The 24,946-nt window shown below is 34.7% G+C and overlaps 1 protein-coding gene and 1 pseudogene across 1 annotated transcript; both read left to right on the forward strand.

Annotated features, from left to right (window-relative positions):
* The first annotated feature begins 20,507 nt into the window (after positions 1-20,507).
* Positions 20,508-21,095, forward strand: LOC149141468 (class V chitinase pseudogene; annotated as a pseudogene).
* Positions 21,096-21,103: 8 nt separating this feature from the next.
* On the forward strand, positions 21,104-22,119 carry LOC149141469 (class V chitinase-like). Its single transcript, XM_089450099.1, has 2 exons — positions 21,104-21,565; positions 21,963-22,119. The coding sequence occupies exons 1-2, from the start codon at positions 21,241-21,243 to the stop codon at positions 21,983-21,985; spliced, it is 348 nt and encodes a 115-aa protein (XP_089306225.1). The 5' UTR covers positions 21,104-21,240; the 3' UTR covers positions 21,986-22,119.
* Positions 22,120-24,946: the final 2,827 nt, after the last annotated feature.

The raw sequence follows: 24,946 nt of genomic DNA on the forward strand, positions 1-24,946 counted from the left end.
TCAATTATGCAAATAGAATAGAGGTATTAATTTGTTTTCTAAAACATACTTCGCAATAACATTAAAACATATTGTTGTCTTGAATAAGCATTGTTATAATGTTTCCAATGCACCATTCCTCCCACAATGTTGTTGCTGCTGCTTACCATTCAAATCGACAGAATTGTGAATTCAAATCTATGACCCATACGGTTCGTAAATCCATCGTAGATTGGTATTTGACAGATGCAAATGTATAAATCGTAGATCTATCATTTTTCAGGTTCACATTTTCCATATAGTATTTAACATCATGTTTCATAATGATATGAGTTTTTTTTTTTTTTCCGAAGGTGGCAAAACCTATCAAACTCAGGTGTCAAACCAACAGTGAGGACAGCCATCTCTGGCTGCTATCCGCGAATGTCGGTTTGACTCATCACTGTTATCAAGGAAAACCACGCCACCTGTAATAACCCGCTGGTGGTCCGTAAGGGAGCAGGCTTTCACTCCTGCCAGATGCCTCTGGGTCTTGGGCCGTTAACCTGTTTCCTTACGTCCGAGGAAGACGAGCTCTTAGCCAAGCAGAAGCAGTTTTACGGCATACTCCAGGCCGAACATAATGATATGAGTTGCTGCTTAAAACACATGATATGGTTATAATTCTGCTATCTAACTTGATTATTATTTCAGTATACATGGGTAGGCTTTCAATAATTTAGTGCACAATTCATGCTATCTCTATTAACATAATAGATAATGGAAATAAAATACATAATTGAAAATTAAATATAAATATCACAATAAATGGAAAATTCTAAAGATGGAGAGTTATTTTAATAAAAAATGTTGAATTTCGAATAATTTTATATAAGGTTTTATAAAATGTTGATGATTTTTAAAGTAAAATTTGAATAAATAATTTTTAGGAAAAAAATGGAAATTGATAAATCTTTTTAGGGGAACATGGAAAATTAGCATATGTATAAAATTTAACCTCTAAAATTTTCCATGCTCAATGATTCACCAATCTTTGACAGATTCTAGGTCATCATAAAGATAATATATAGGGTTTTTTGTTTAATTTTCTTGAGAAGTGTTTTTTTCCACATAAAACTATTTAATAATTATGTTTGGGATATAATATGTATTAAGCTTGGTGACTTTTTTTAATGTGTATGTTATTAATTATGTATAGATTGAACTCATACAAAATGAATTTCAGATTACAACAATAAGACTTTTGATTCTATTCATTTAATTTATAACATCATCAAATTCTCACTCCCTTGTTATCCATAATGATCATGATTCAAGCATCTTTTTCTCAATTCTACGCATCTTTATCTATCACACTCTTTCACTATTCTCCTTGTTTCAAGCATCATTGACATCAGTACTGCTCCATAGCTATCTTTTCCCTTGCCTCGTCACAAGATCAAGGACATGCATTCTTTGTAGCATTAATGTTAGGAACACCATTTTTGAAGTTTTAGTGGGATTCCTAAGAAAGCTAGGGAGAAGTTAACTTTATAACCATCAAACTTATGTGTTGGGGATCAAGCTCTACCATTACACCCTTTCATGCATTTTTCCATGGTATGTGAGATAAGTGAACAATCAATATCCTCAATAAAAATAACATACTAGGTGTTCTTAATAACTAATTTTCTTTAATTTTGTGTTTCTATGGATCCTGAGAAGCTCCATATTATAAACATCATATCCTAAATAATAATCAATGCATAGAGTCACACAAGATTCCCATGTTCCTAGAGGCTTATAAAACAAGTAACATCTCTTCATTGCTTTTATCATATTTTGTAAAATTATCATCCTTCAATGAAGCCCTCGGGAATTACAGCAATTTTGTATTTCATAATAAGAACTAGAATAAACATGACTACAATGGTTAAGGAGACTTGGGTATGCTGAAAATTTAAATATAAGATGTAGTGTTCATGTATCATATGGATATATAGATTACACCCTCTATTACAAAGGTGTATACAAAAATATTTGATTTTATGATTGTGGTTAAAATTTTATATTGTCATTTTAACACTTTGAAATTTCTCTCAAGAAAATGTGGCTTAATGTTTATAATTTTACTATTATTATTAATATATTTGTAATTCATCAAGACATTATATTTGAAAGTACAAAATATCTTTATACCGATTACGAAGTGCACCTAGTTTACTCTTATGAATTGAAGTACAACCATTTTTTCAAAATGTCATCATGGAAGGGTTGAAGGGTTGAGTAAATATATACCATTCACCTTAAAATTACTAGTAACACTTCAAATTTGATTATTTCCTATGACTACATGGATAACACTTCTAGATATATGTCAAACATTTCTCATAAGTCGAGGAAACATTGACATCCTAACATCTTGGTGTTATTCTATGCACATAATTGATGTTCCTTGTCCTATTAGTTTAGTTCAATTTATTTTGAATTAGGTTATAATCTTTCTTTGGTTGAAGTTGATGGACCTATTTCTAATATGGATGTAGATCAATTTCGATGGTCAAAATTGAAGTCAAATAGATAGCTAATGGTTGAATTTTCACCAGTGAAAGTTTTTCAATTTGTCGTAAGAATGCTTGGATTTTCATATGAGGGAATCTAGGAGAATGTTGTAATTCTTCTTGCTGATGTATCTAATGATTTTTACTTAGAAATGCAAATAAGTTTGTTGACATGCAATTTTCCTAAGTGATGTTGATTCAGATTGGATAATTATATTATTTGTCAACTGTATTGAAGTTTTCATAGTGGAAAAAGTGGAGGAATAAACTCACAGGACCATTTTACTAACGAAAACCAATTTGGAAAATCAGGGTTTGAAACCTTCTAGTAGTTTGAGGCATCAAACAAATTTTCTTTAGGGTAAAATTTGTTTCTTAAGTTTTGTTCTTTTTTGTGTTATTCTACGCACAAATACCTTTCCAACAACATATGAATAACCTCAATTGGGGTTTGTATGCAAAATTTATATCACTCAAAAGTTGATCTTCCTATTTTGACCACCATATTTTGATAGGATCCCATATTAGCGCCCATTATTGATGGAAAAGGGGCTAGCCACATAATCATGATGAATAATACTCTAGAAAAGCCATATTTTAACTCTATTTAAGAGTTGAAGGAGTCTAACTTAACCACTAGTAGGCTATTGAGTTTTGTTATAACCAGACCACTACGAGGAAAGGGGCTTCCATTCTATTCAAGTGCATTTTGTTCCATAGATGAGTAGAGTAGCCAAGAGTGGATAGAAAAAGAGAAAATAGAGAGGGATTGTGCATTGTAGTAGCCCACAAGCCACATACTTCACTTCTTTGTACTTGCATCCATTTTCCATTCAGAGAAAGAGAGGAAAGCAACCTTGCCTTCTAGGTGGGTATTCTCTTGAAAGAGTTTCCTAGGTTATATATTGTGTTAATTTTTGGTTTTTGATTTTTATTTCACTATTCTTTATTTTCTACATAATTATAATTTGAATGCGTATGTAATATATAGTAATTAATAGATCCAAAAATCTGAGTAATAAACCCTCGTAGTGTATATTTTATATTTTCTAATAGAATTTATTAGGTATATTGTGAGGAATTGTCTAGTGTAATATCCACGAAAGTTTATGGATCATATTGGTATCAAATACAGATTCTTTGGGTATATTGTTGAGATTTGTAGGGGATTATATCAGTTAACTTAAAGTCACAAAACCCCAACCATGATTGATGGATTTATGAATAGCCCTCATGATCCTATAGAGGAGAGGTTTGTATAGCTAGAAGTATAAGTCATAGATATAAGCCATAATGTGAGCCTCGTCATGGTGGCCCTAACCAATAATGTTGGGTTATTTAGAGAAGATGAAGGTCCTAACTTGGAGGCCAGATCAGATGGGAAATTGGTAGATTATGAAGAACTAGAGAGGGAATCTAAGAAGGAACCCAAAAAGGATCAACCCAACTCTAGTGCCATGATCCCTTCATAGTCCCTAATCAAAATGGAATCAAATGTTGACACAAGTTGTGTGAAGGTAAGATCGACCTTCTAAAGATAAATCACTAGTTGCAGTAATTAGAAGTTTATTTTAGTGTTTTTCATATAGAGGAACAATAGAAGATTTCATTTTCTCAATTAAAATTAGAGGGCCATGCCCCAACCTAGTGGGAAAGCCACACAAAGACCTTGAGGTTGGAGGGAGATCCTACAATGACTAAGTGGGAGAACTTGAAAACCCTCATGAAGTCACAATTTTACTTGATCTAGTATGTAGAGGACCAGTGGATCTAGTGGCACTACTTTAGGTAGAATTAGGGGCATATTGTATAGGAGTACACTACATAATTTAGAAACATGGCCATAATGTTATGGATATCCACAAAGAACCCAAGTATACTCCTTAAGTATCTGGGGTGTCTACATAGCCATCTATGAAAGTAAGTGATGTTGTTCAAACCTAGATTAGTGGTCAAGTCTTATATACAGGCACAATACTTGGAGAGCATAGTTGAGTAGAAAGGAAAATCAAGTGGGTTGAATCAAAAGGACCACTAGGACAATTCTAAGGAAGGGAACAAAAAATGGAAAATGGGAAAAGATATATATACAGTAGCCACAACACACCGATGAAAAGATCTTAGGAACCATTCCAAACATTGTAACATTGATGGTCATACATAGGAGAAGTGTTGGAAGTTGCATCCATAGCTTAACATGAAGAACAAAAAGAAATATGCAAAGAGAACATCATGGCCACTGGTTCACGAAACAAGGTTGAAATAGTCTCATATGTGGATGATAAGATCATCAAAACACGTTTATCTAATCTAGAGCAGAACTTTTCTGAGCATAATAAATACATTTTGTGCATATGAAACAAGTTAAGGAGAAAATCGAAGGTGAATAAGACTCTTGGAAGAAAAAGTTATCTATGTGGAATATCTCTATTCTGAGAAGGAGAATTTTTGTATTCATACCCTGTGCAAGAAAACTTAATCATGTTGTTTATAACTTGTGTAAGATCCAAATTCAAGTGTTTTAACTCTGTGTACAAGCATGAATTCTTATGGTTCGTTTATGTGGACAGGGCTGAATTTTCAAATAAGAAAGAGTTTGTAATATAGCCCAAATTTCCTATGGATCAAATCATGTGAACTAACCCTTATTGAAGCACCTTTGGAAGCATTTTTGAAGCAATTTTGGAATTGTTTGGAGAAATCTCTCTTGTTGTCCTTAGCAGCCTTTGAAGATTTTTTGTTGAGAAAACTTGGAGCATCACCTAAGATATGATTTATAGCAGATCTTGGAGATTTTGGTGCAGACTTTGGAGACCTCCTGAAATATACCTTGGAGATTTCTTGAAGTAGATTTGACACAAAAAAATGAAAATAAAACTTGGAAATATTGTTCGGTAGACTTGAAGATAATTGGAGACAAACCTTAAGTAGATTCCTAAATATTTTTGAACAATATTAGAGACATATTTGAAGCATTGTTGGATTATTTGACATATTTCAGGCCTTGTTGAAGAACCCTTTGGAAGACTTGAAGAAGTATTGAAGACACCTTAAAGGATTGACACAAGTAGAGATGGTTGGAGCCTTAGAAGATTGGAGTCCTCATACAAGGTTGGAGCCTTGTAGGAAACTAGGTTGGAGCCTAAATTGTCTTTGAGGATTAGAGTCCTCATAAAAGGTTGGAGCCTCATTGAGACCAAGGTTGGAGCTTTGAATTTTATTGTACAAGTTGGAGCTTGGTTGTTTGTAAAAGGATTGGAGTCCTCATAATTTTAATTAATAAATTTATTTTCTTGTTGTACATCTTGTGTTATGATTTATTAATGATCTTAAATTGAAAAATATTAAAATTGTAAAGAAATATTGATTCACCCCCCGTCTTATTATTTCCAACATACAACCAATGTAACATTAATGGTTGTACAAAGGAAAAGTGTTGGAAGTTGTAATAACATAGCATGAAGAACAAAAAAAATGCAAAGAAGAAGAACTTCATGGCCACTGATTCAAACAACCAAGTTGAAAGCATCGTAGACATGGATGAGAAGATTGCTTATACATCGTGTAGAAGGAGGTGAATTTGAGTAGCCTTTAGCAACAAGAAGAGAAGAAAAAAACCAAACTCTTCCATATGAATATATAGGTAAAGAAGGAAAATATTAATGCTTTGTTTGACTCAAGATCACAGGCAAATATCATTACAATAGAGCTGGTTAAAAAATTGGGATTGGGATCTTGTGATCATTCGAGCCCAATCCATTGGGATGGATAAAAAACGATGTGAAAATAAAGGTAACCAAACAATGCAAAATCATATTTAACATCAATTCTAATTTTATTGATGAAGTATAACTAGAGGTAGCCCCCCTTGATGAATGTGGAGTGTTGTTTAGGAGTCCCTATATGTACATGTGGAACACAATATTAATGCAAAGAGCCAACCAGTACCATTTCACCAATGAAGGAAAATCATTCACCATCAATGCATGCAAGGGCAAGTCCAAAATTTCACTAGTAAGTGCCAACCATGTCACAAAATTGATCAATTCTAGCAAGAAGAATGTTTTACTATTTCAAAGAGAAAATCAGTCTGTATAAGAGTTACTAAGAGAAAAGTCATCCTTGGAGGGGTGTACTAAGAAAAAAAATGGCAATTGGAAGAGTTGATAAAGTCACGTAGGGATGTGTTCTAGGAGCCTAAAGGGATACTTACCAAGAGGGAAGTGGAGCATGAGATCCAACTATTACCACAATCCCCATGGTCAAAGATGGGGCTATATAAGCAATCTATTATAGAAGCAATTGAGGTGGAAAAGCAGTTGTAAAAACCATTGGAACAAGGTGTCATTTGACCAAGTACCTCGCCATGTGGGCCACCCATCATCATCGTACCAAAGAAGGATGGGACTTTGTGGATGTGTATTGATTACAATGTTAAACAAAATTGCGCTTAAGAATAGGTACCACCTACCTAGGATATATGATCTACTAGATAAGTTGTAGCAAGCCAAATAATTCACCAAGTTGGACTTAAAGTTTGGATATCACCAATCTCAAGTTAGAGATAAATATACATGGAAGACTTCCTTCAAAACCAAGCAAGATTTGCATGAGTGGTTAGCCATGTTGTTTGGCCTACACAATGCACCATCTATGATTATAAGGTTAATGAATGATATATTTTCCCCTTTACTAGATTCATTTGTTATTGTACATTTGGATGATATAATGGTATACAATTCTACCTCGGAGAAAAACATATCACATTTGGTGCAGGTGCTAGAGACGTTAAAGAAGCAGCAACTCAAAAATTACTTTTTCCTCTACACGAACTTGCAACAACCCTTCAAAGTAGTGACATATGCACGTTGGTATGCTATGGGAGTGATCTTGATGTAGGGAAGAGGTCTTTTATGCTACCATTCTAAAGTATTCCACGAATATGTTCTTAATTACCTTACATATGACAAGGATCTATATGCCCATTGATGGTATTAAGGTCAACTAATTGAAGATCATGGATAAGCTACCCAAACTATTATGCCTTAGGGTCAAGTATTCTGATTCCTCTCTTCTTTCCTTCTAGATATTTAATAAGTTTAAAATATCTACCAATGACCCACAACTCATCTTGATGAACAAACCTAATTGTATGCATATCTGACAAGAAGGCTGATTTTTCCATGAGAATATGAGGGCCATACATAGTTATCATACAACTCATCTCCTTTTCTCCTACATAATGAAACCATCCCAAGAGAATGCACGACAATGTAACCTAGTCCTGAAATGTAACCTCGAGGGGGTTTCCAAACAATAGTTATGCACCTCGTTCTCTTTTTGGCATCCAAAGTGATTTCTTCACAACCCTTCCAACACCTACAAGTAATTTCCTTAACTTCTTCACTAGAGATTTTGGTTCCTTGTAGCATGAAAATAAAGGGGTTTTCCTTATTATTTTCTCCCTGAGATATATTTGGTTACCCTAACTATTAAGGCCACGAATATTCCTAGAGGAGTAAAACACCTCTGGTAATGTTATGACCTGGCTTATATTCACTAGGTGTTCCCCTACCTCCTAGATCAAAGTTGTGGTTTTCCATCTACCTCTTTTCTTGAATTTCTTATGCAGTATACCTTTGCCTTCACCATTATGTGCGTGAATGCCTAAAATATAGGTGGCAGAGTCAGGACCTCCATTGACAAGAAATATTTGACCCCTTAGTTTGAGATAGATATGTTAATACTGCACTTTTTAGAGCTCAAGGATGGTACTAGGATCTTTATTGTTCCACTCTTTGATCAGGTTTAACAATATTTTCGCGTCGTTACTCAGGGTCTCAACTTCCTCCTCAACATCTATTTCCACAACTTCTAACATGGGCGTCTCTCCCGAATTTGGTATTTCATGGGAAGTTTATAGGGACTTTAATTTTGGAGAATCTATGGCCTAGGGATCCTCCACATCCATATCTAGATTCATTAGGTCTTTAAGGACTTCAATATTGTCATTTAGGCTTGAAATCACCACATAATTATTTTCAGTCGTGGTAGCATTTTCTCCCATTTGAATAGACTGGGTTTTGGGGTTCTTTTTGGTGTCCACAGTTTGAGACCCTTATGGATTAGATTTTTGGGATTTAGCTTACAATTATACTTAGTGGATTAGACATTCTCAAAATAAATGGCCATACTCGTGCAATGCTAACACTAGAAGGGCATGTGTTCATAATCCAAAGGTTGGCACTAGACTTCATCATGATAGGAATTTTTTATGGACTCTAGCAAAGGCTATGATATATTCATGTAGACGCACATTCAGGCATACGAAGTATACCATACACGTCTAGTAACTTTTTGATTAATAATAATAATAATGAATGCAAATAATAACAATTTTTACTATTATTAACTTTATTAATAATTATTATTATTAACTTAGTGGGTATATAATAATAATTATTAACTTAGTGGGTATATAATAATAATTATTAACTTAGAAGGTTATTAATAATGATTATTAACATTATTATTACTATTAAATAACTTCATTATTAATATTAATTACGTAATTAATACCAATAATAATAATAATAATAATAATAACTAATACTAATAATAATGAATAATTATAATTAACTTTATTATCAATTAGTATTAATAAAAATTAAAACTAATAATAATTAACATATTAATGTCCAGTGAGTCTTGGATAGATGGTGATTGGGTGCTCTGTTAAGGCACTCCTTGATGTGAAGTCACTGGTTCAATTGCCACTCTGATTGGGGTGATATATTGGACATGATGAAGATGTAGTCTTGCCAAACTTAAAAAAATAAAAAATAAATAAATAAATTAACATATTAATAATTTTCACCCTTATGTTAACTAATAAACTTCATCTCTAATAATAGCAATTATTAATAAAAGTAATTTAATAATAAAAAATATATATATTATTTATTAATTCTCCTTACTTATCAATAATTCTTTAGGTTTAATTCGTCGGCTCTTTCACATTCCAATTCCTTCCATTCTGTATTTATTCCCTTCATTTCTCGTTCTTCCCCATAGGAATTTGTCCTGATGATGAGTCTTGTTATAGACTCGAAATGTCGATACAGAAATAGCTACTGTGGAATTAATGCTGAGCACTAAACATACTCAACATACCCACCACAGAAATCTTCAAACAAACTTTTGAGATATTAACAAATGTGGCTATCGAATTTCCAATTCCTTCAAGTATCTCTAGATTCCAAAACTCTTTGGGTAAAGAGAACATACCCACCCATATCGACATCAATAGACATTGAGTCCTTTTCTAGATTATATTTTTCCTCCCAAAATCTGATGAAAATACTTGCATTTTCAAAAAATGAGGGTTGTTCTTGAACACTTGACCCTATCTTCTAAATTGGAGAAGATAACTATAAATAAGCATCCCCCTGCCCCAATTCTAGATCAATTTGTCCTTTCGGTTGCCATTTGGTGTAAATCCATTTCACCAAATTCTTCTCAGAAGGCCATATACCAATAAATTTGCATATAAGGATGTGATATTTCATATACTGAATGTAGCCTTCCAATTTATTGGTCCAAACCTCATATTTTAGATTTGTTGTTGCTTGGGATAGACATCTACTCTTGAAATGAGATTGTCATTGTGCTCCAAAACCATTATTAGCACCAGAGCCTCCAAATGGACTATTTTTCACCAATCACTGTGTTGTACTACGAAACAACCCCCCCATTTTTAACTAACAATAGTTAGCATTTGAGTTATTAATGGGGACCCTTTTTAATTTTTTAAGCCTAGGATAATAATTCCTAACTCTAAAGAAAAAAATAGCAAAACCTTGAAAAAAGAGCTAAGGAGGAAACCTATATCGCAAATCACATATCGTGCTTTTCCACATCACTATTTTATAAAACCTTTACGAATTGCGATATGCGAAAAAATCTCCCGCTACGATAACCTCATCTTGTCATTACGCAATTGCATTTCGAAATTCGCAAAAAAAACTTGAACATGCCTTAGGACAAACGTTAACGATTTTGCAAAATGCGATATTGTGATTTTCGCAATCACATTTCACTCAATATATCTGATAAGTGTTATACAGTACCCCTTTAAAGACCACGATCTGTGATTAAGAAGGTAAAGCGTGTGAAATAATTGTGTTTTAAATAATAAGAACAAATGAGTTGGCAGGTTATTAAATATTTAGCGGCCTGAGGAAGGATAATCATTTTCCAGGTTATGGGTAGTTATAATTGAATATCTCATAAAAAAATTTCTCACGATCCAAAGTCATTTCACAGAGGATTTTAGTCTTAATTACTTGATATCGTCTGCGCTGATATATCTTATCTGTTTCAGGCAAGCGACAAAAGACATGTCCTTAAGAAAGGTGATGCAAAAGCAAACTAAGAAGACCGTTGTTGAAATAGAGGATACAAAGATGGCTCCTATCTTTGCTGATACAGTCTATGATGCAGCTGGAGGTGCAACAGCTTGGGAAGTAATTTACAATAGACTGGAGGACGAGCGTCCTAAAATTACTGTTACGAGAGCAACAACTGGGTCAACAAAGCCTTCAGGACCTCAATGCAAGGATGCCTCATGTTCTTTCCTTCATAGGATAGGAGCAAGAGCCAAAATCCTCCCCTACACAGACATGATCATATGGGTGGTCAAAAACCTTATCATTTAAGATAGGTAGTTCACGAATTAAAGGATGGAGCTCATAGGATCGTTCAGGGTAGAAGAATTGAAGGCAATGTATCACATACTTGACTCGCAGGAAATCTACGACAACACATTTGTGGCTAACTTCGCAAAGAATAATCCAGACCCCTTCAAGTTAATTTAGACTTGGAGAATGTTAGACAACAAATTCAAGTATGACAAATTGGGTATGTATGCAATAGCCTCTTTGGAAAACCCCTACAATTATGCAGCAAAAATGTTATGTAGACTATATGGACTGCCAAATAACACTAATTTTTCAATAGAATGGATTCCCTTGATCGATGCTTGTGTTAATTCCTATATCATGAATTGGCCTTCTATCCTATCTGACAACTTAGCCACCTCCATTACTGAATATCGACAAAAGAAAGCCTCCTCTTCAGATAACCTCCCTCCCTTCTATTTCTGTGCTTATATTATGGATGTTATCTATTTTTGCATGACATTTCCAACCATGGGTTGGAAATGGACCATACAAGATCCTTACCCAATCCATCTCAGTCATAAACAAATATGGGAATCACATTACATACCTCACTTCTATAAGATATTTCATTCTATCGTGTTGCCCTTACACCAAATGATTTTCAATAAGAAAGCCCCTAGGTTTTCCCAAGAAGCTGCAACAGACCTGCTTGCTGTAGGCAAGTATTTCATTGAGGAATGGTTCACCTACATTAGGGTTTTTGGTAGCACTACTGATCCACATGTCCTTCCTTTATATGTTTCTGATAAGCTATTAGCAAGGGAGATTGCCTACTAGACTGTAGGAAAGGGCCTGACTAAAGTTCTTAAAGATGGCAAGAAGTCATTATGGCCTACTTTCCCTATCAAATGCGGCTCTTTTACTTTAGCTAATTTTGTTCATGCTACTAAGGAATCAGCACAAATGGAAGCCCTCAGGCTTCATACATTGCCTACAAGGCAATTCGACCCAAACAAAGTGGCATACAATGTCACTACAGGACTAAAGCTCAAGGCGTACAATCATGGAGATAATTACTTTGAGGGTTTGTTATAGTCAACGATTTCTTTCGAGCAAGCACTTGAATGGGCAAAGGCAAACCTGAAACCTGAAGATTTTCAAAGATTTCAGGAATTCAGGAATGAGAGGCTCTGGGTCATTCCAATGCATCTATTAAAGCCTGAAGATAAGCCTACCCCAAGTAACACTGTCGATAGCACAACCCCTAGCTCTCAAAAGGACTCTCAGGTAAACACTGAGAATACACCAGACATAGGGAAAATCCAGGATACAGACAACACGACTGAGTCCAGCAGGAAGCCAAGCGAAAAACAAGTAATGGACACCCCAACCACAGAGACAAGTTCAAAGGCCCAAGGCAATAGTTTTGAGGAGGAGTGGGATCAATTCAATCAGAAATTACAAGACACTCCCAAAGCTCCAAATACTCAAGAAACAAAGGAATTCAAAACTCCTCTGAAAATTCATCAAGATACAGAGCCCAAGTTTATCGATGAACAATCTACACCTGTGGATCAAGAAACAACAACATCCTAGCATGCTGAAATTATCCATGCTCTGCCCACATCAGAAATTGTTCTGAAAGTGACGAAGACACCTCCACTTGATGTATTCTATAGCCCTCTCCACAAGGTTGTAGTCCGAAAGCAAAGGAAAAGGAGAAGGGTAGATGCACCTGAATTCTCACTTGGTGATGAGCCAATGGACGTTGTTTGGAAGGACATGTATTTCATTCCAGCCAAGAACTTGACTAGAGTGTCATAGTTCACAAGAGCATACGCATTAGCCACTATGGATAAGACTACTGAGGTGTCTACTCTGCTAAAGGAAAAGGAGGAAAGAATCGTGCAGGTCGAACAAAAGCTTGAGAGAGAAAAACCAAGCACAAACAAGCAGGCAGCTGAGCAACTCGCACAATTGCAGTAGGACATGGAGTCTTAAAAATAAGCCATGAAGTCGACTTATCGGCCAAAAACATGCAGCTCCAAGAATTAAATCAATCTATGGACAGGTACAAGAATGTTCCCACTACTGAGGAATTCATTGAAGAGCTCAAGAACTAAATTCTCTTCTAGTCAAGCAGCAAGAGTATTTCTACCAGAAGCTGTCACACATCGCTCCTTACCTGATTACTAGCGACCAGCTCACAGACAAAGCCATTGACCAGAGAACAGAGTTTAATGATTTAAACACCAAAATCTCTGATTTCATTGAATGGCAGGAATCAGAAGAGGGAAAGAAGGTCAATCTACCCGAGATTGAGGAAACTCACAAAGACATCCTCTTCACTGATTGGGATGCTAGGATCAAACAGGCTGAGCTGGCAGTCGCGAGGGCAGTTGGAGTATCGAAGAACATCATTAAGGCAGTAAATCATACCCTGTTCGCTACCAATCTCATGAAGGAGGGTAATACAAAAGAAATGCCTGACTTAACTGCTCTGAGTAAAGGCTGGCAAGAAAAAGCAGGGAATCAAAGAGATGCAATTACAAAACTGACTACGACCGACTGGGAGTCGTATTGGCAGTATCTGGTCAAGCCACATAGCCAGATTATGACCCTCAACTGTTCCCTTCATGCGACTCAAAGGATGCTGCCACCTCTTGCCGATGCAATCTTTACAGGACAACTCAAATCTCATTTCGGGCCACCTCCTCAAATTCAACTGATGATCGATATTTGCGATTTAAAGGACAAGCTGGCAGACAGCAAGTCATCCTCTTAGTTTTGTTTAGTTGATCTCTGTTTATTTTTGGAGTTAGTTACCTATGTAGGAGGAAGGTTGTTTGAAACCTCCTCAAATTTTGTATAATCTATTTTTGCACACTTAGCTAGAATAGTATTTATACCCTTCTCATGCATTTAGAGAAGGGTCCAGAATTTTATCAAAAACATTTGCAAAGAATGCACTATTGTAAGTTTGTGAATGCTTTGGTGAAATGATGGAACATGATCTTTTCTTTTAGATATCAGACTACTTTCCTTTGTTGATGCACTTTTGTATTCTTGGGAGACAATTTGATTTGAAGGAAGAAGTTGGTCTATGTCATTTGTCAAATGAGCAAGACTTCATACATCTGGTACTATTATTGTGTATGCATAATTCTGTCTACATTTAATTAGTGGCAAAACTTTATTTTCATGAATTATATGTGAGATTTATTATTTCTGTGAAGCATTAATTGCACTTTTGTATGATGCCATAATTGAAGTTTTGACTTTCATATATAACTCATTAAAAATGTGATATATTTTATAAATTTCTTTGACTAATTTAGTCAAAGGAATGATCTTTTATGTTATTATCTCCATTTAATTGTGTTCAATCTTTATTATCACATGTTAAACAGATATCTTTGTAGATTGCATACCATACAAAAAGACCCAGGTTTATATTAGAATAAGTTAAGTTAGAGAAATTACATCATAGAATAAGTCACTTAGATTATCATTATTCTATTACAGAATACTCATGAACCGCCCTTAAAACCCACATTGAGAAACTGGTCCCATTATCCCCAATCGGAGCCACCACTTTAAATGAAAAAGGAGTTGTCTTAAGGTCTGGACTAGGTGGTTATCCCCCATGTTTCAGTTGCAGAATTTTGAGACCGAAACACACTGCTTGTTCACCCCTCCCCAAGGGAACTTCTTAGTTGAATAAGAGTAAACCGAAGTGAGAGAGTCTAAATCTAAAAAATATCCTCTTACAAAATCAAGGTTTGAAATATTCTCCAAAATCAAACCCTAACCTTGACTGAGTTGAAATCATATTTTTGTTAATAAAAAAAAAAATAATAATAATATATATTTTACTATTATAATATTTTCTAAATTTTAATGTTTTATACAATAACTGATATATAACTATACATTTAGCATGTACATGTTATTTTTGTTTTATATTAAAAATTATTTACTTTTAAAACCTTATTACAAATCAAAATCAATATTATTGGGTAATATTCCTAATCCAATTCTCCTGGGAAAGAGGAACAGATCAAAACAAAATTTCCTTAACACTAACTCTATATATATGTATATTATATTTCTAGAAAACCTGATGAATAAACAGTTTTTAAAATTCTTTATAATATAATAATAAAATTACAGTATTACACTTCACAAGTAAATATTAAAATTTTAAAATGCCGTAGTCTAATTAGAACATAATTTTGGTTAGAAATTGTGGAAAATTTGAGAAAATATGATATAAATTTTTGGAAATCTAAATTAGAAGTCAAATTTTAAGATTTTAAATATCCCAGAATTTTTTTTGAAATGAGTCAAACACTCTTCCAAAAAAAAGCGCTAAATTTTAGCTTACCATTCAAACGAAATTATGACCTCCTTAAACGGCGCCTTCCGGAATTACACTTACAATTCTCACAGATATAAAAGCATTTAACCTCTCCAGAAACTTTTTACAGTTTAAAATTAGTCACCCTCCGATAAAGGCGAGTAATGAAATAATGATTTTTATAGTTTAAAATTAATTGCTGCAATGGTAAAGGAGAGTAATGAAAGTGGTTTAGATAATTCCACCTAAATATCATTTCGCGGTTGGATGGCATCAACATCACCGAGAGTTAGTGATGGTGAAGGGGGTGGAGAAAACGGGCACACAGTCAAAGAGAGGCACGACTGGGACGAAAAGACTCTGAGAACGCGTGAATTGGGGGACATTGGGTGGTGGCACACCTAACATGATGTGCCTTCTTGCCATCAATACATATGTCATTGTCACTTTCAAGAATGTGCAATTTGTCAAGAGAGTAATATGTAACAAGCAAGGATGTCCAATATGTTCTTTCATATCTATTAATTTTACTTCTTTTATAAAAAACAATATATACATTAAAAAAATTCTTTATAATGGTTCACGGCATGATATTTACACTTTGAGAAAGAAAAATTCTTTATAATGGTTTACAGCATGATATTTACACTTTGAGAAAGAAAAATAGTGTCCTTGCGAAGTGACTTTAATGTTAAAATAATAACTAATCAAGTTTTTATTTTAAACAATTATTTTAACCCAAACCCCTTATGATTGGATGCATACATTATTTTATCTAGCATATATACAAGGAAGGTTTTGCTTGAAAAATTGTTTATAACAAGCTCATTAAGATATGTAGTTCTAAAGATTTAATAATTTGCAATGGTTTAACGAAGTGGTTGAAATCCAACCAAATTACTTGTATTCATAGGCTTTGCATGGTGGTGTAAGAAGGTATGTGATATCTAATAATACTTGTATACAACCAAATAGTAAATCTTGACATCCTAAATGACCATGAGCTTGACTTTCATTATAGACCTTTAATCCTAACTCTAAATTGTTTCATGTACAAAAGTCCAATTGAAAAGAATTATAATAACCAAAAGCACACAATCTTCATCAAATAAAATATTAATAATTTTTCAAAAGATTTAAATAATGAATTAAATTTTCTATCAAATTAAGACAATATTAAACACCTCTATCATAATTTCATTACAAACACTATTAAGGTGATGTGTGAAAATAAAAATAGATTAATTAACCCTCTAATATTTCTAGAAAATCCATTAGGGACGCTTGTAACATGTCTGCAAAATATGACAAGATAAATAGGTACAAACCTTAATTAAAAGAAAAATAGGTGTTCCCCACCATGGGTGAAAATCCTGGATGATAGTGGAGTTTTAATGGGATGTGGTGGGCTAAGATGATGGTGGTCTATGCCCTCAACCACTTTGGCATAGGCATTCAAAACCTTTCCATGTTCACGAGGAATATTTCCTTGGGATTATAGTAGTGTCTCTATGGCTTAATATGGTGTTTGGCTAATCCAAGAGTCATTATTCTACAGCTGGGGTGCTTGTTTACATTGACATCATAGCAAAGACATGAGCTCAAATGCAAGGACATAGAAATTCCTAGATAAACTCAGTAAGAAACCCCCTAGTTTTTGGTCGATCAAGGTCATTTGTATATGTTGTGATTACTTGTCTAAGATACAAATATTCTTTTTATCTAGAATTTCATTTCATTCCTTGCTAGTTTATTTTCTTGGGTTGAAAACACACGTAGGAAGGAGTATCTTCATTCTTCTACTATAAAAACAAAGAAATAGGACTATAAGAAAGGGACCATTTCAATTTCCTTCTCTTAGGAAACAAAAGAAGACCCATGAGTGGTTAGCATAACCTTGTGAATCAAGTGATATACCTAGAGCCTAAGAATATGCTTTTAGGTTCAGGTTAACATTGCAATCTATCACTAGGTGTTTTTCTTTTTCTTACTTCTATTTCGACCTCTAGTTTTCTTTCTTCTGCCTCTCTTTCTAGGTTTTCCATTTGATTTTTCTGGGCATAAGCTATTCATTCAAGCCTTCTTTTGAACTTTCAATCAACTACTATGTTTGGCTCATTATTTCCTTCATATTTTGCTCAAAAAAGGATTTTTAATTTATTGCGTCTATAGGTCTTCTTTGAGTCCCATCTTTTGTTTTCTAGGTGGGAGCATTCTAGTTTCGTCCTTCTTCAATTCTCGATTCCTCGCCTCTCTCCTTAGATCCTCGTGTAAAACTTCTTTTGGTGCTTTGTGCTTAAGCTTTTCTCCCTTCTCCTTTTTAATGTTATCAGTTGGTCCTTTGGGAACCATGTTTCATTTTATCCATTCTAGAAGTCGCAAGGAAGAAGGAATCAATTTACTCCCTTCAGCTCACAAGCCTAGCATTACATGGAAAGGTCTGTTATCATTTATGTGTGGTGTAACTCTCCTCATATTCAAAGGGAAAATAAATGAGAATACTATGACCAAAAAAAGAAAAGGTACTTGTAGACTATGGACATTTATTGGTAATTGAAAAACATATTGGGAAAATTTCTAGTAGAATGTTCAAAAACCCAAAAGGAAATCCTCTTGTGCATTGATGAAATGTAGTGACACACAAGGAAGTTGATTGACAAATTTTCAATTTTAGCTATGAAGCTAGAAGACCTTAAGTTGTCCACCTTTAATGAGTAGTGTAATTTACCTAACACCATCTACATAGATTGTCCATCAAAGTAGTTGTTCTTACTCTTTTTTTCGACTAAATATGATAGTAGCCTAGTTGTGATCATAGGCATTGCCAACTCTTGTTTGGTTTTGCAAACTGTTAAATTGTTTTAGGCTACACTAACTTTTTTAGTTTTTTTATTGAATTTAGACAATTTATATAGACAAAAGCAGCTCTATTTTTATGTTATTGGTGTGGTTTCCCTAACGGAAGACTAGGCATAAAATATGATGTATGAATTTTATTTTTCAAGTAATATAACCGCTACTTAATTTACAGAAAAAAGGAAAAAAGAAAAAGAAAAATAGGTGCTATATAAAATGAAGAAAGAGAATATTTTGCATCTATCTAAGTTGGATCCTAAGAAATTTTGGAGGCAATGAGGAATTATAAATCCTACCTTAAAAATATTTACAAATCCCTTGACATCAAGGACAATAACCAAACTTTTTTTTTACAAAGGAGGAATTTTCTATGTAGAAGACATAGTGTTTGAGGTTAAACATCTCATAAAGGGAAAGCTAAGGACATTGAAGGCTACTAAGTTCAAATTTTAAAAATTAGGGGCAATTTTGATCTTTCAACTTCATGTGTTTGCCTTTTAGTTTAATTTATGTTACCTTTAGTTTAGGTTTATATATTTTAGTGACATAGATTATATATATAGCAAAATAAAAAAATCTTATTATTCACCAATACATTTATATCTATAATTATATACTTATTATTTCACTTTTACCTTCTTCTTTTTCTCACATTTTTAAAAGATGGCTTATTTAAATTCAATTATTATAAGGGTTTTGAATGGTACAATTCTTGCCAACCATAATACTTTGCTCATGCTATTTATTTCTTAATCTAGTCTTCATCTTAAATTACTCATGTCTTGAAGATGGACCAGGATGGTGGTTCTGAAATATCTTCCATTAATTAGTAATCTCACCCACAAAAACCTAAATAATAAATATCCATAAACGAACTCTTCAATTTAGTAGTTTTAAGCAAGGATTTCTAAAATATCTTCCATTAATTAGTAATCTCACCCACAAAAACCTAAATAATAAATATCCATAAACTCTTCAATTTAGTAGTTTTAAGCAAGGATTTCCTAAACCCTCAACGCAAGAGCTGGGACCACAATGATTAACCCCCTTTTAGCAAAGTTAACCTCAACCCAAAACTTGTTTTAAGAAAATTCAATCAACTAATTATGCGAATAGGCATGTCTATTTTGGAATAAAACTTCCACAATTTTAGGTGGATGATAGGGGTTTAACCTCTGTAAAATATTTTAAAATATTCTTAGTAGTATAAGCAAATCAATAACTCAAATTTATTTCCAAAGTTATATTTTATTCCCTTTTAATTAAATTTACTATTTTAAAAAAAATGTGATATGAAATGAGATATGGTCAAATCAAAATATTGGTCATAATATTGTAAAATAACATGTTTATAGATAAAAAATCTAGGTAATAAAATAGAGATGAATCTCTACGATTAATTTTTTTTTATTATATATATATTTAAATATATAAATATTTAACTTATATAATAATTATTTTTATCATTAATAATAATTATTGTTATTTTAAATAAAATTATAATTTAATTAATTTTTATAATTTTAACCATTTATAATATACCATATTATATTATCGTAAATGTTACTATGTTTATTATGAATTTATCTCAAAATGCTACAGTCTACGTTTCAATGAACTTAATTGTTACACGTATGCTACTTTGACAATGAAGTAATCAATATGTTAGAACAAGATCCTTTTGTTGAATTATTCCACTCATATATACTTTCCTATAAGAACACACGTCATTCTATTCGTACTCATGATGGACTGAAAACCTGGGTCATGGCTTCTGGAACCGTAACTGTCTCCTTTGAATGCCGGCCATGCTTTCCACACGGTAGTCCCGCCTTTCACTTAGTAACTGCTCTTGTCTTCAATAAAATATCTTATGTTCATGACGAGGAAAGTTCAAATATATTGGAATTTGACTAAGAGCAGTAAGATTGATTAATTTATTATTTAATCAATTAATTTCCTATATTCTCTAAATTTAGATAAAAATGCCTAAAAAGAATACCACTTCTTTCTATATATATAATGATAGCCTGCCTCAGAACTTGCACAGTCTGCTCATTGCATGTATCAATTTCCAGTTGGATTCAAATCATGGCTGCATTGGATCGTCTGCTAATTAAGATAATTGGAATTGTCTTTACTTTCCTCTGCGTCATGAGTACCTCCGCGTTAAAGGGCGGGTACTGGCCTGCTGACAGCTACTCCTCCTTCCCTCCTTCACAAATCAACGCATCCCTCTACACTCATCTCTACTACGCCTTCGTGGATCTCCACGACCAGACGTTCGAGGTGGGCGTGAGTGTGGAGAATGAGCAGAGCATCCAACAATTCACGCCCCAACTGCACACCAACTATCCGTCGGTGAAGACTCTGCTTTCCATAGGAGGGGGAGGAGATGACACCATCCGTACCAAGTTAGCCAAAATGGCGGCCGACGCCTCACTACGAAAAGCGTTCATAGATTCGTCCATAGCTCTCGCCAGGAACTATTCCTTCCATGGCCTCGACCTCGACTGGGAGTATCCGCAGACTGTGACGGAAATGGACAACTTGGGGCATCTATTGTCTGAGTGGAGATCTGCCGTACAAGCAGAGGCTCAAGCCACGGGCAACGACCCCCTGCTGCCGTACAAGCAGAGGCTCAAGCCACGGGCCACGGGCAACGACCCCCTGGCTTAACATAATGGCCTACGATTTCCACGGTCCTTGGGAGCCGAATCGGACTGCAGCACACGCGGCCCTCTACGACCCTAATTCTAATATCAGCACCAGCTTTGGAATCCAATCATGGCTGGTCGCTGGCCTGCCTTCCAGCAAAGTGGTCATGGGAATGCCCCTCTATGGCCACTCGTGGAAACTTCAAAACGCGGGGGAGGTGGGAATCGGCGCCACAGCTACCCGTGCAGGGATAGACGATGGCTCCGTTACATACTCTGCTATTAGGGACTTCATTGGACAGAATGTAGCGACGGAGGTGTTCGATAACACCACCGTTTCGGCTTACTGTTACGCAGGACTCGACTGGATTGGCTACGATAATCAGCAGTCTGTTGCCAGGAAGGTGGTGTTTGCTAAACAGGAAGGGCTTTTGGGCTACTTCTTCTGGAACGTCGTGCAGGACACCGCCAATTGGGCACTCTCCCGCACAGGTAACGTTCTACAGTGTTCATTAATAATTCCATGATATTTATTTTATTCGTTCCCTATTCGTTTTCGTTTTGGTAATTTCACCCCGGAGTAGTCTTTAACGCGACTTTTTGAAAGCTTTTCCGGCGATTTTTTCCGGTGAAAATCCGGTAGTAATTTATTGGAATCCAAGTTTGATAGCTAATTTTTGCACAATGAAACCGTCCCAGGGGTTTTTCAGGGTGCTGAATCCGAATATGCAGTTAAAAAACCATTTTAACTGCAACAAATCATGATTTCATCTCAATTTCTTCAGCCGGATTCCGTCACCGGAATCTCAAAAAGTCGCATTATAGACAACTCCATTTCACCCCTGGATTGAATTTGATTTGTGGTTATTTGTAAAATTTATGTTTGCAGCTTCGGGTACATGGGACGGATGATGTCGACATAACAGTTCTGCCACTACCGCATCTCTATAAACCGTCTGTCTATCGTTTGTGATTTTATAGGATTATTCTTAACAATACCATGTACAAATAAAGAATGCACTTGTGGCAGTGCAGATGGCCTATTTTCTAACCATTAAGTTTAGTTTGTTTTTTGGGTTGGAATATGGGGAAATAGTTTTTATTTTGTTTAAATCATAATGTTTGGTTGTTTAAAATATATTTTTGATTATTCATATGGATTTAGTATTTTAATTTTTTTTAAGTATTTGGATGGTAAAGAGTTTACAATTCAAATTTGTGATTCCAATAAATTCTTACTAAATTCTATTCAAATTTAAGAGGAAAATATGCCTAGAAAAAACTCCAAATAAATTACTTTTATTATAAATCATGTTTTGAATTTATTACCGTTACTAATTTGTTAGAGTTTGACAAAAATTGTTTAAACTTTTTTTTGGAAGATCTAATGTGATATGACATATAAAGTTTAGAGCTATGAATTCAACATGTTAGTTGTAAAGGGTAGGAAGATAACAATTATTCTTCTAATTATTCAAAACAAACCCAAAACAAGTGTAATATGCAAAGTTGTTTCTTAGTACCTATCTTGTTTTATAAGAAGATTTTTCGGCTTAAATCACATTATAATACGTTTCTCGATGTGTTTCGAACCAAGAGTGTGGTTCATCCTCAAGACAAGTTGAAACCCAGATCATGGCGGCATGTTAAATAGGGAGCGAAGATCTTCCAACGGCTATGTTTGACTCGAAAGCGACTATATCGGACTAGGCAACTAGACTAGACCAACCGCTATATTTAACTAGCCCACAGCACTGGACCAAGGAATAGGAACATGGACTAATATTATATTTGATAATATTATTTAATTATGATAATATTATTAGATAAATAATTATTAAATGTATTAATACATATTATCAATATTATTAACATAATATTTTTTTAATGCTCTGAATATTATTAATGTCTGAAATAATAATCTTATGAATGCTATTTATGAATATTTATTTTAATACTTTTATGTTAGTCATGTTTATTATTTATGTAAAATGTTAATTATATTTATGTTATAAATCTAGAGATTATTATATTTATTAATCAAGTAAAATGGTAACTATATTTATGTGTTTTTTTTTTTTTTTTTTTCTTTCTGAATCAGACTAAGCTATTATATTACAAAAAAGGCAAAATTTACATCATCAGTGTTACAACAGAGCCGTAGCCCTGTGATTCCTGTCGAAGGACTGACAGAATGCTCAGGAATAATCATCTCCAAAATTACATAAGACCGACACTGAACCATATCGACAGTACATGAGACCGACACTGAACATACATGATTAGCCGAAACTGAAACACATAAAGACTGGAACAAATATGGATATCCGTCACTGTAACAGATAAGGACAAAGATACATAAGGACAAAGACCTGACATATATAAGATAGCGGTAAGAGCAGACAGTGAAAAAATTCCTTTCTCAGAGACCTGAGGCGAACCGCAGAGTGAGCTAGTGATCATCAGTGGTGTGCGGATCTTCCTCTGTTTTGCATCTGGGTTGCTTGTGGATGTCCGGTTCGGGGAGAGTGTTTCGCTGCGCAGGTTCACTTGGGCCTGCCCCAGGATCTAGGGAGAAGCTTTCTTGGACGGGGCGCAGCATATCAACGACAGGAACTTGCATGTCTACTGTGGGAGCCGACCCAGGAATCTGCGGAGGGCTGGCCTGTAGAGCATCGTCTTGACCGCCAGGATTGCTGCAATGCTCCACCGAAACCGTAACAAAAAAAGTAGAATTTGACAGAGTACATGGAATACGATATCTCACCATGGGATGCGCAGAGTGCCCACAGTCCATAATTTCTCGGTGTTCCGCTGCTCTACCTCGGCCAACTGCCCGTCCCCTGGAGCGTCTGCGGTCGGAAGAAACCTCGATTGAGGAGGAGGGGGAAGGGGCTTGCCTCTGAGACGAAGCCCGACCTCTGGAGCTTCCGCGCCTACTTATCATCCTTTGGCGCTCACGCTGCATCCCTGAATTGTTCAAAGAGCAGGTATACCCCCTCGCAACCTCCCTCAGAACCAGAGAGTGAGCCAACACAACCTCCGAGCACCCAAACCTTATGCCAGACTGCGGGAGAATGACAGAGATGCCATACATCCCCGAATTGTTCAAAGAGCAGGAATACCCCCTCGCAACCTCCCTCAGAACCAGAGAGTGAGCCACCACAACCTCCCTCAGAACCAGAGCGTGAGCCAACACAAACTGCGGGAGAATGACAGAGATGCCATGGCTTTGTAACGCCATTTTCCCGTTACCAAGAAGAGCAGTAAATGCCGAAAGGACTCGACTGCAATAAACCATCGCCTCCGTTCTTAAATGAATCGCGCAGATAAACCATACGTGAATCGTCCTGGCATACGTGGCTCGTCCGGGCTGACACATGCCCTTGTGACGAGCCACTGACCTGTTATGCATTAAAACCACCCGCATCCGGGAGTAACTATATTTATGTTAATATATTAATAGTAAAATATTAATAAACCTAGGGATCATTAATATTAATTATCTTATAGATGTAAATAGTATGGATTTATTATTACTCTTAATATTCCTAAATAGATAACTATAATAATAATCATTTTATAAATTATCTTATTATTATTATTATTATTAATGGTGTGTATAACTTATTAATAGAACTTATTAATTAAATATAAACTTAAATCATTAAGCTATCTAATATAAACTTAAACTTTCTAATTAAATATAAATTTTAGATCAATAATAATCTATAATAGACAATTTTTTAAACCCATTAAGTTAGTTAGATAATGGACCATCTAATAAATTTAAGGAAAAGAATATGAGGGAAATTTCCCTAAAATGACTAAAACCAAAGAGGAACTAATGAGAAAGAAAATAGTTTGTTTTAA

Source organism: Pinus tabuliformis, chromosome X, assembly GCF_031772625.1.
Source record: "Pinus tabuliformis cultivar Carrire ecotype Pingquan chromosome X, CPIR1, whole genome shotgun sequence".
Classification (NCBI taxonomy): domain Eukaryota; kingdom Viridiplantae; phylum Streptophyta; class Pinopsida; order Pinales; family Pinaceae; genus Pinus; species Pinus tabuliformis.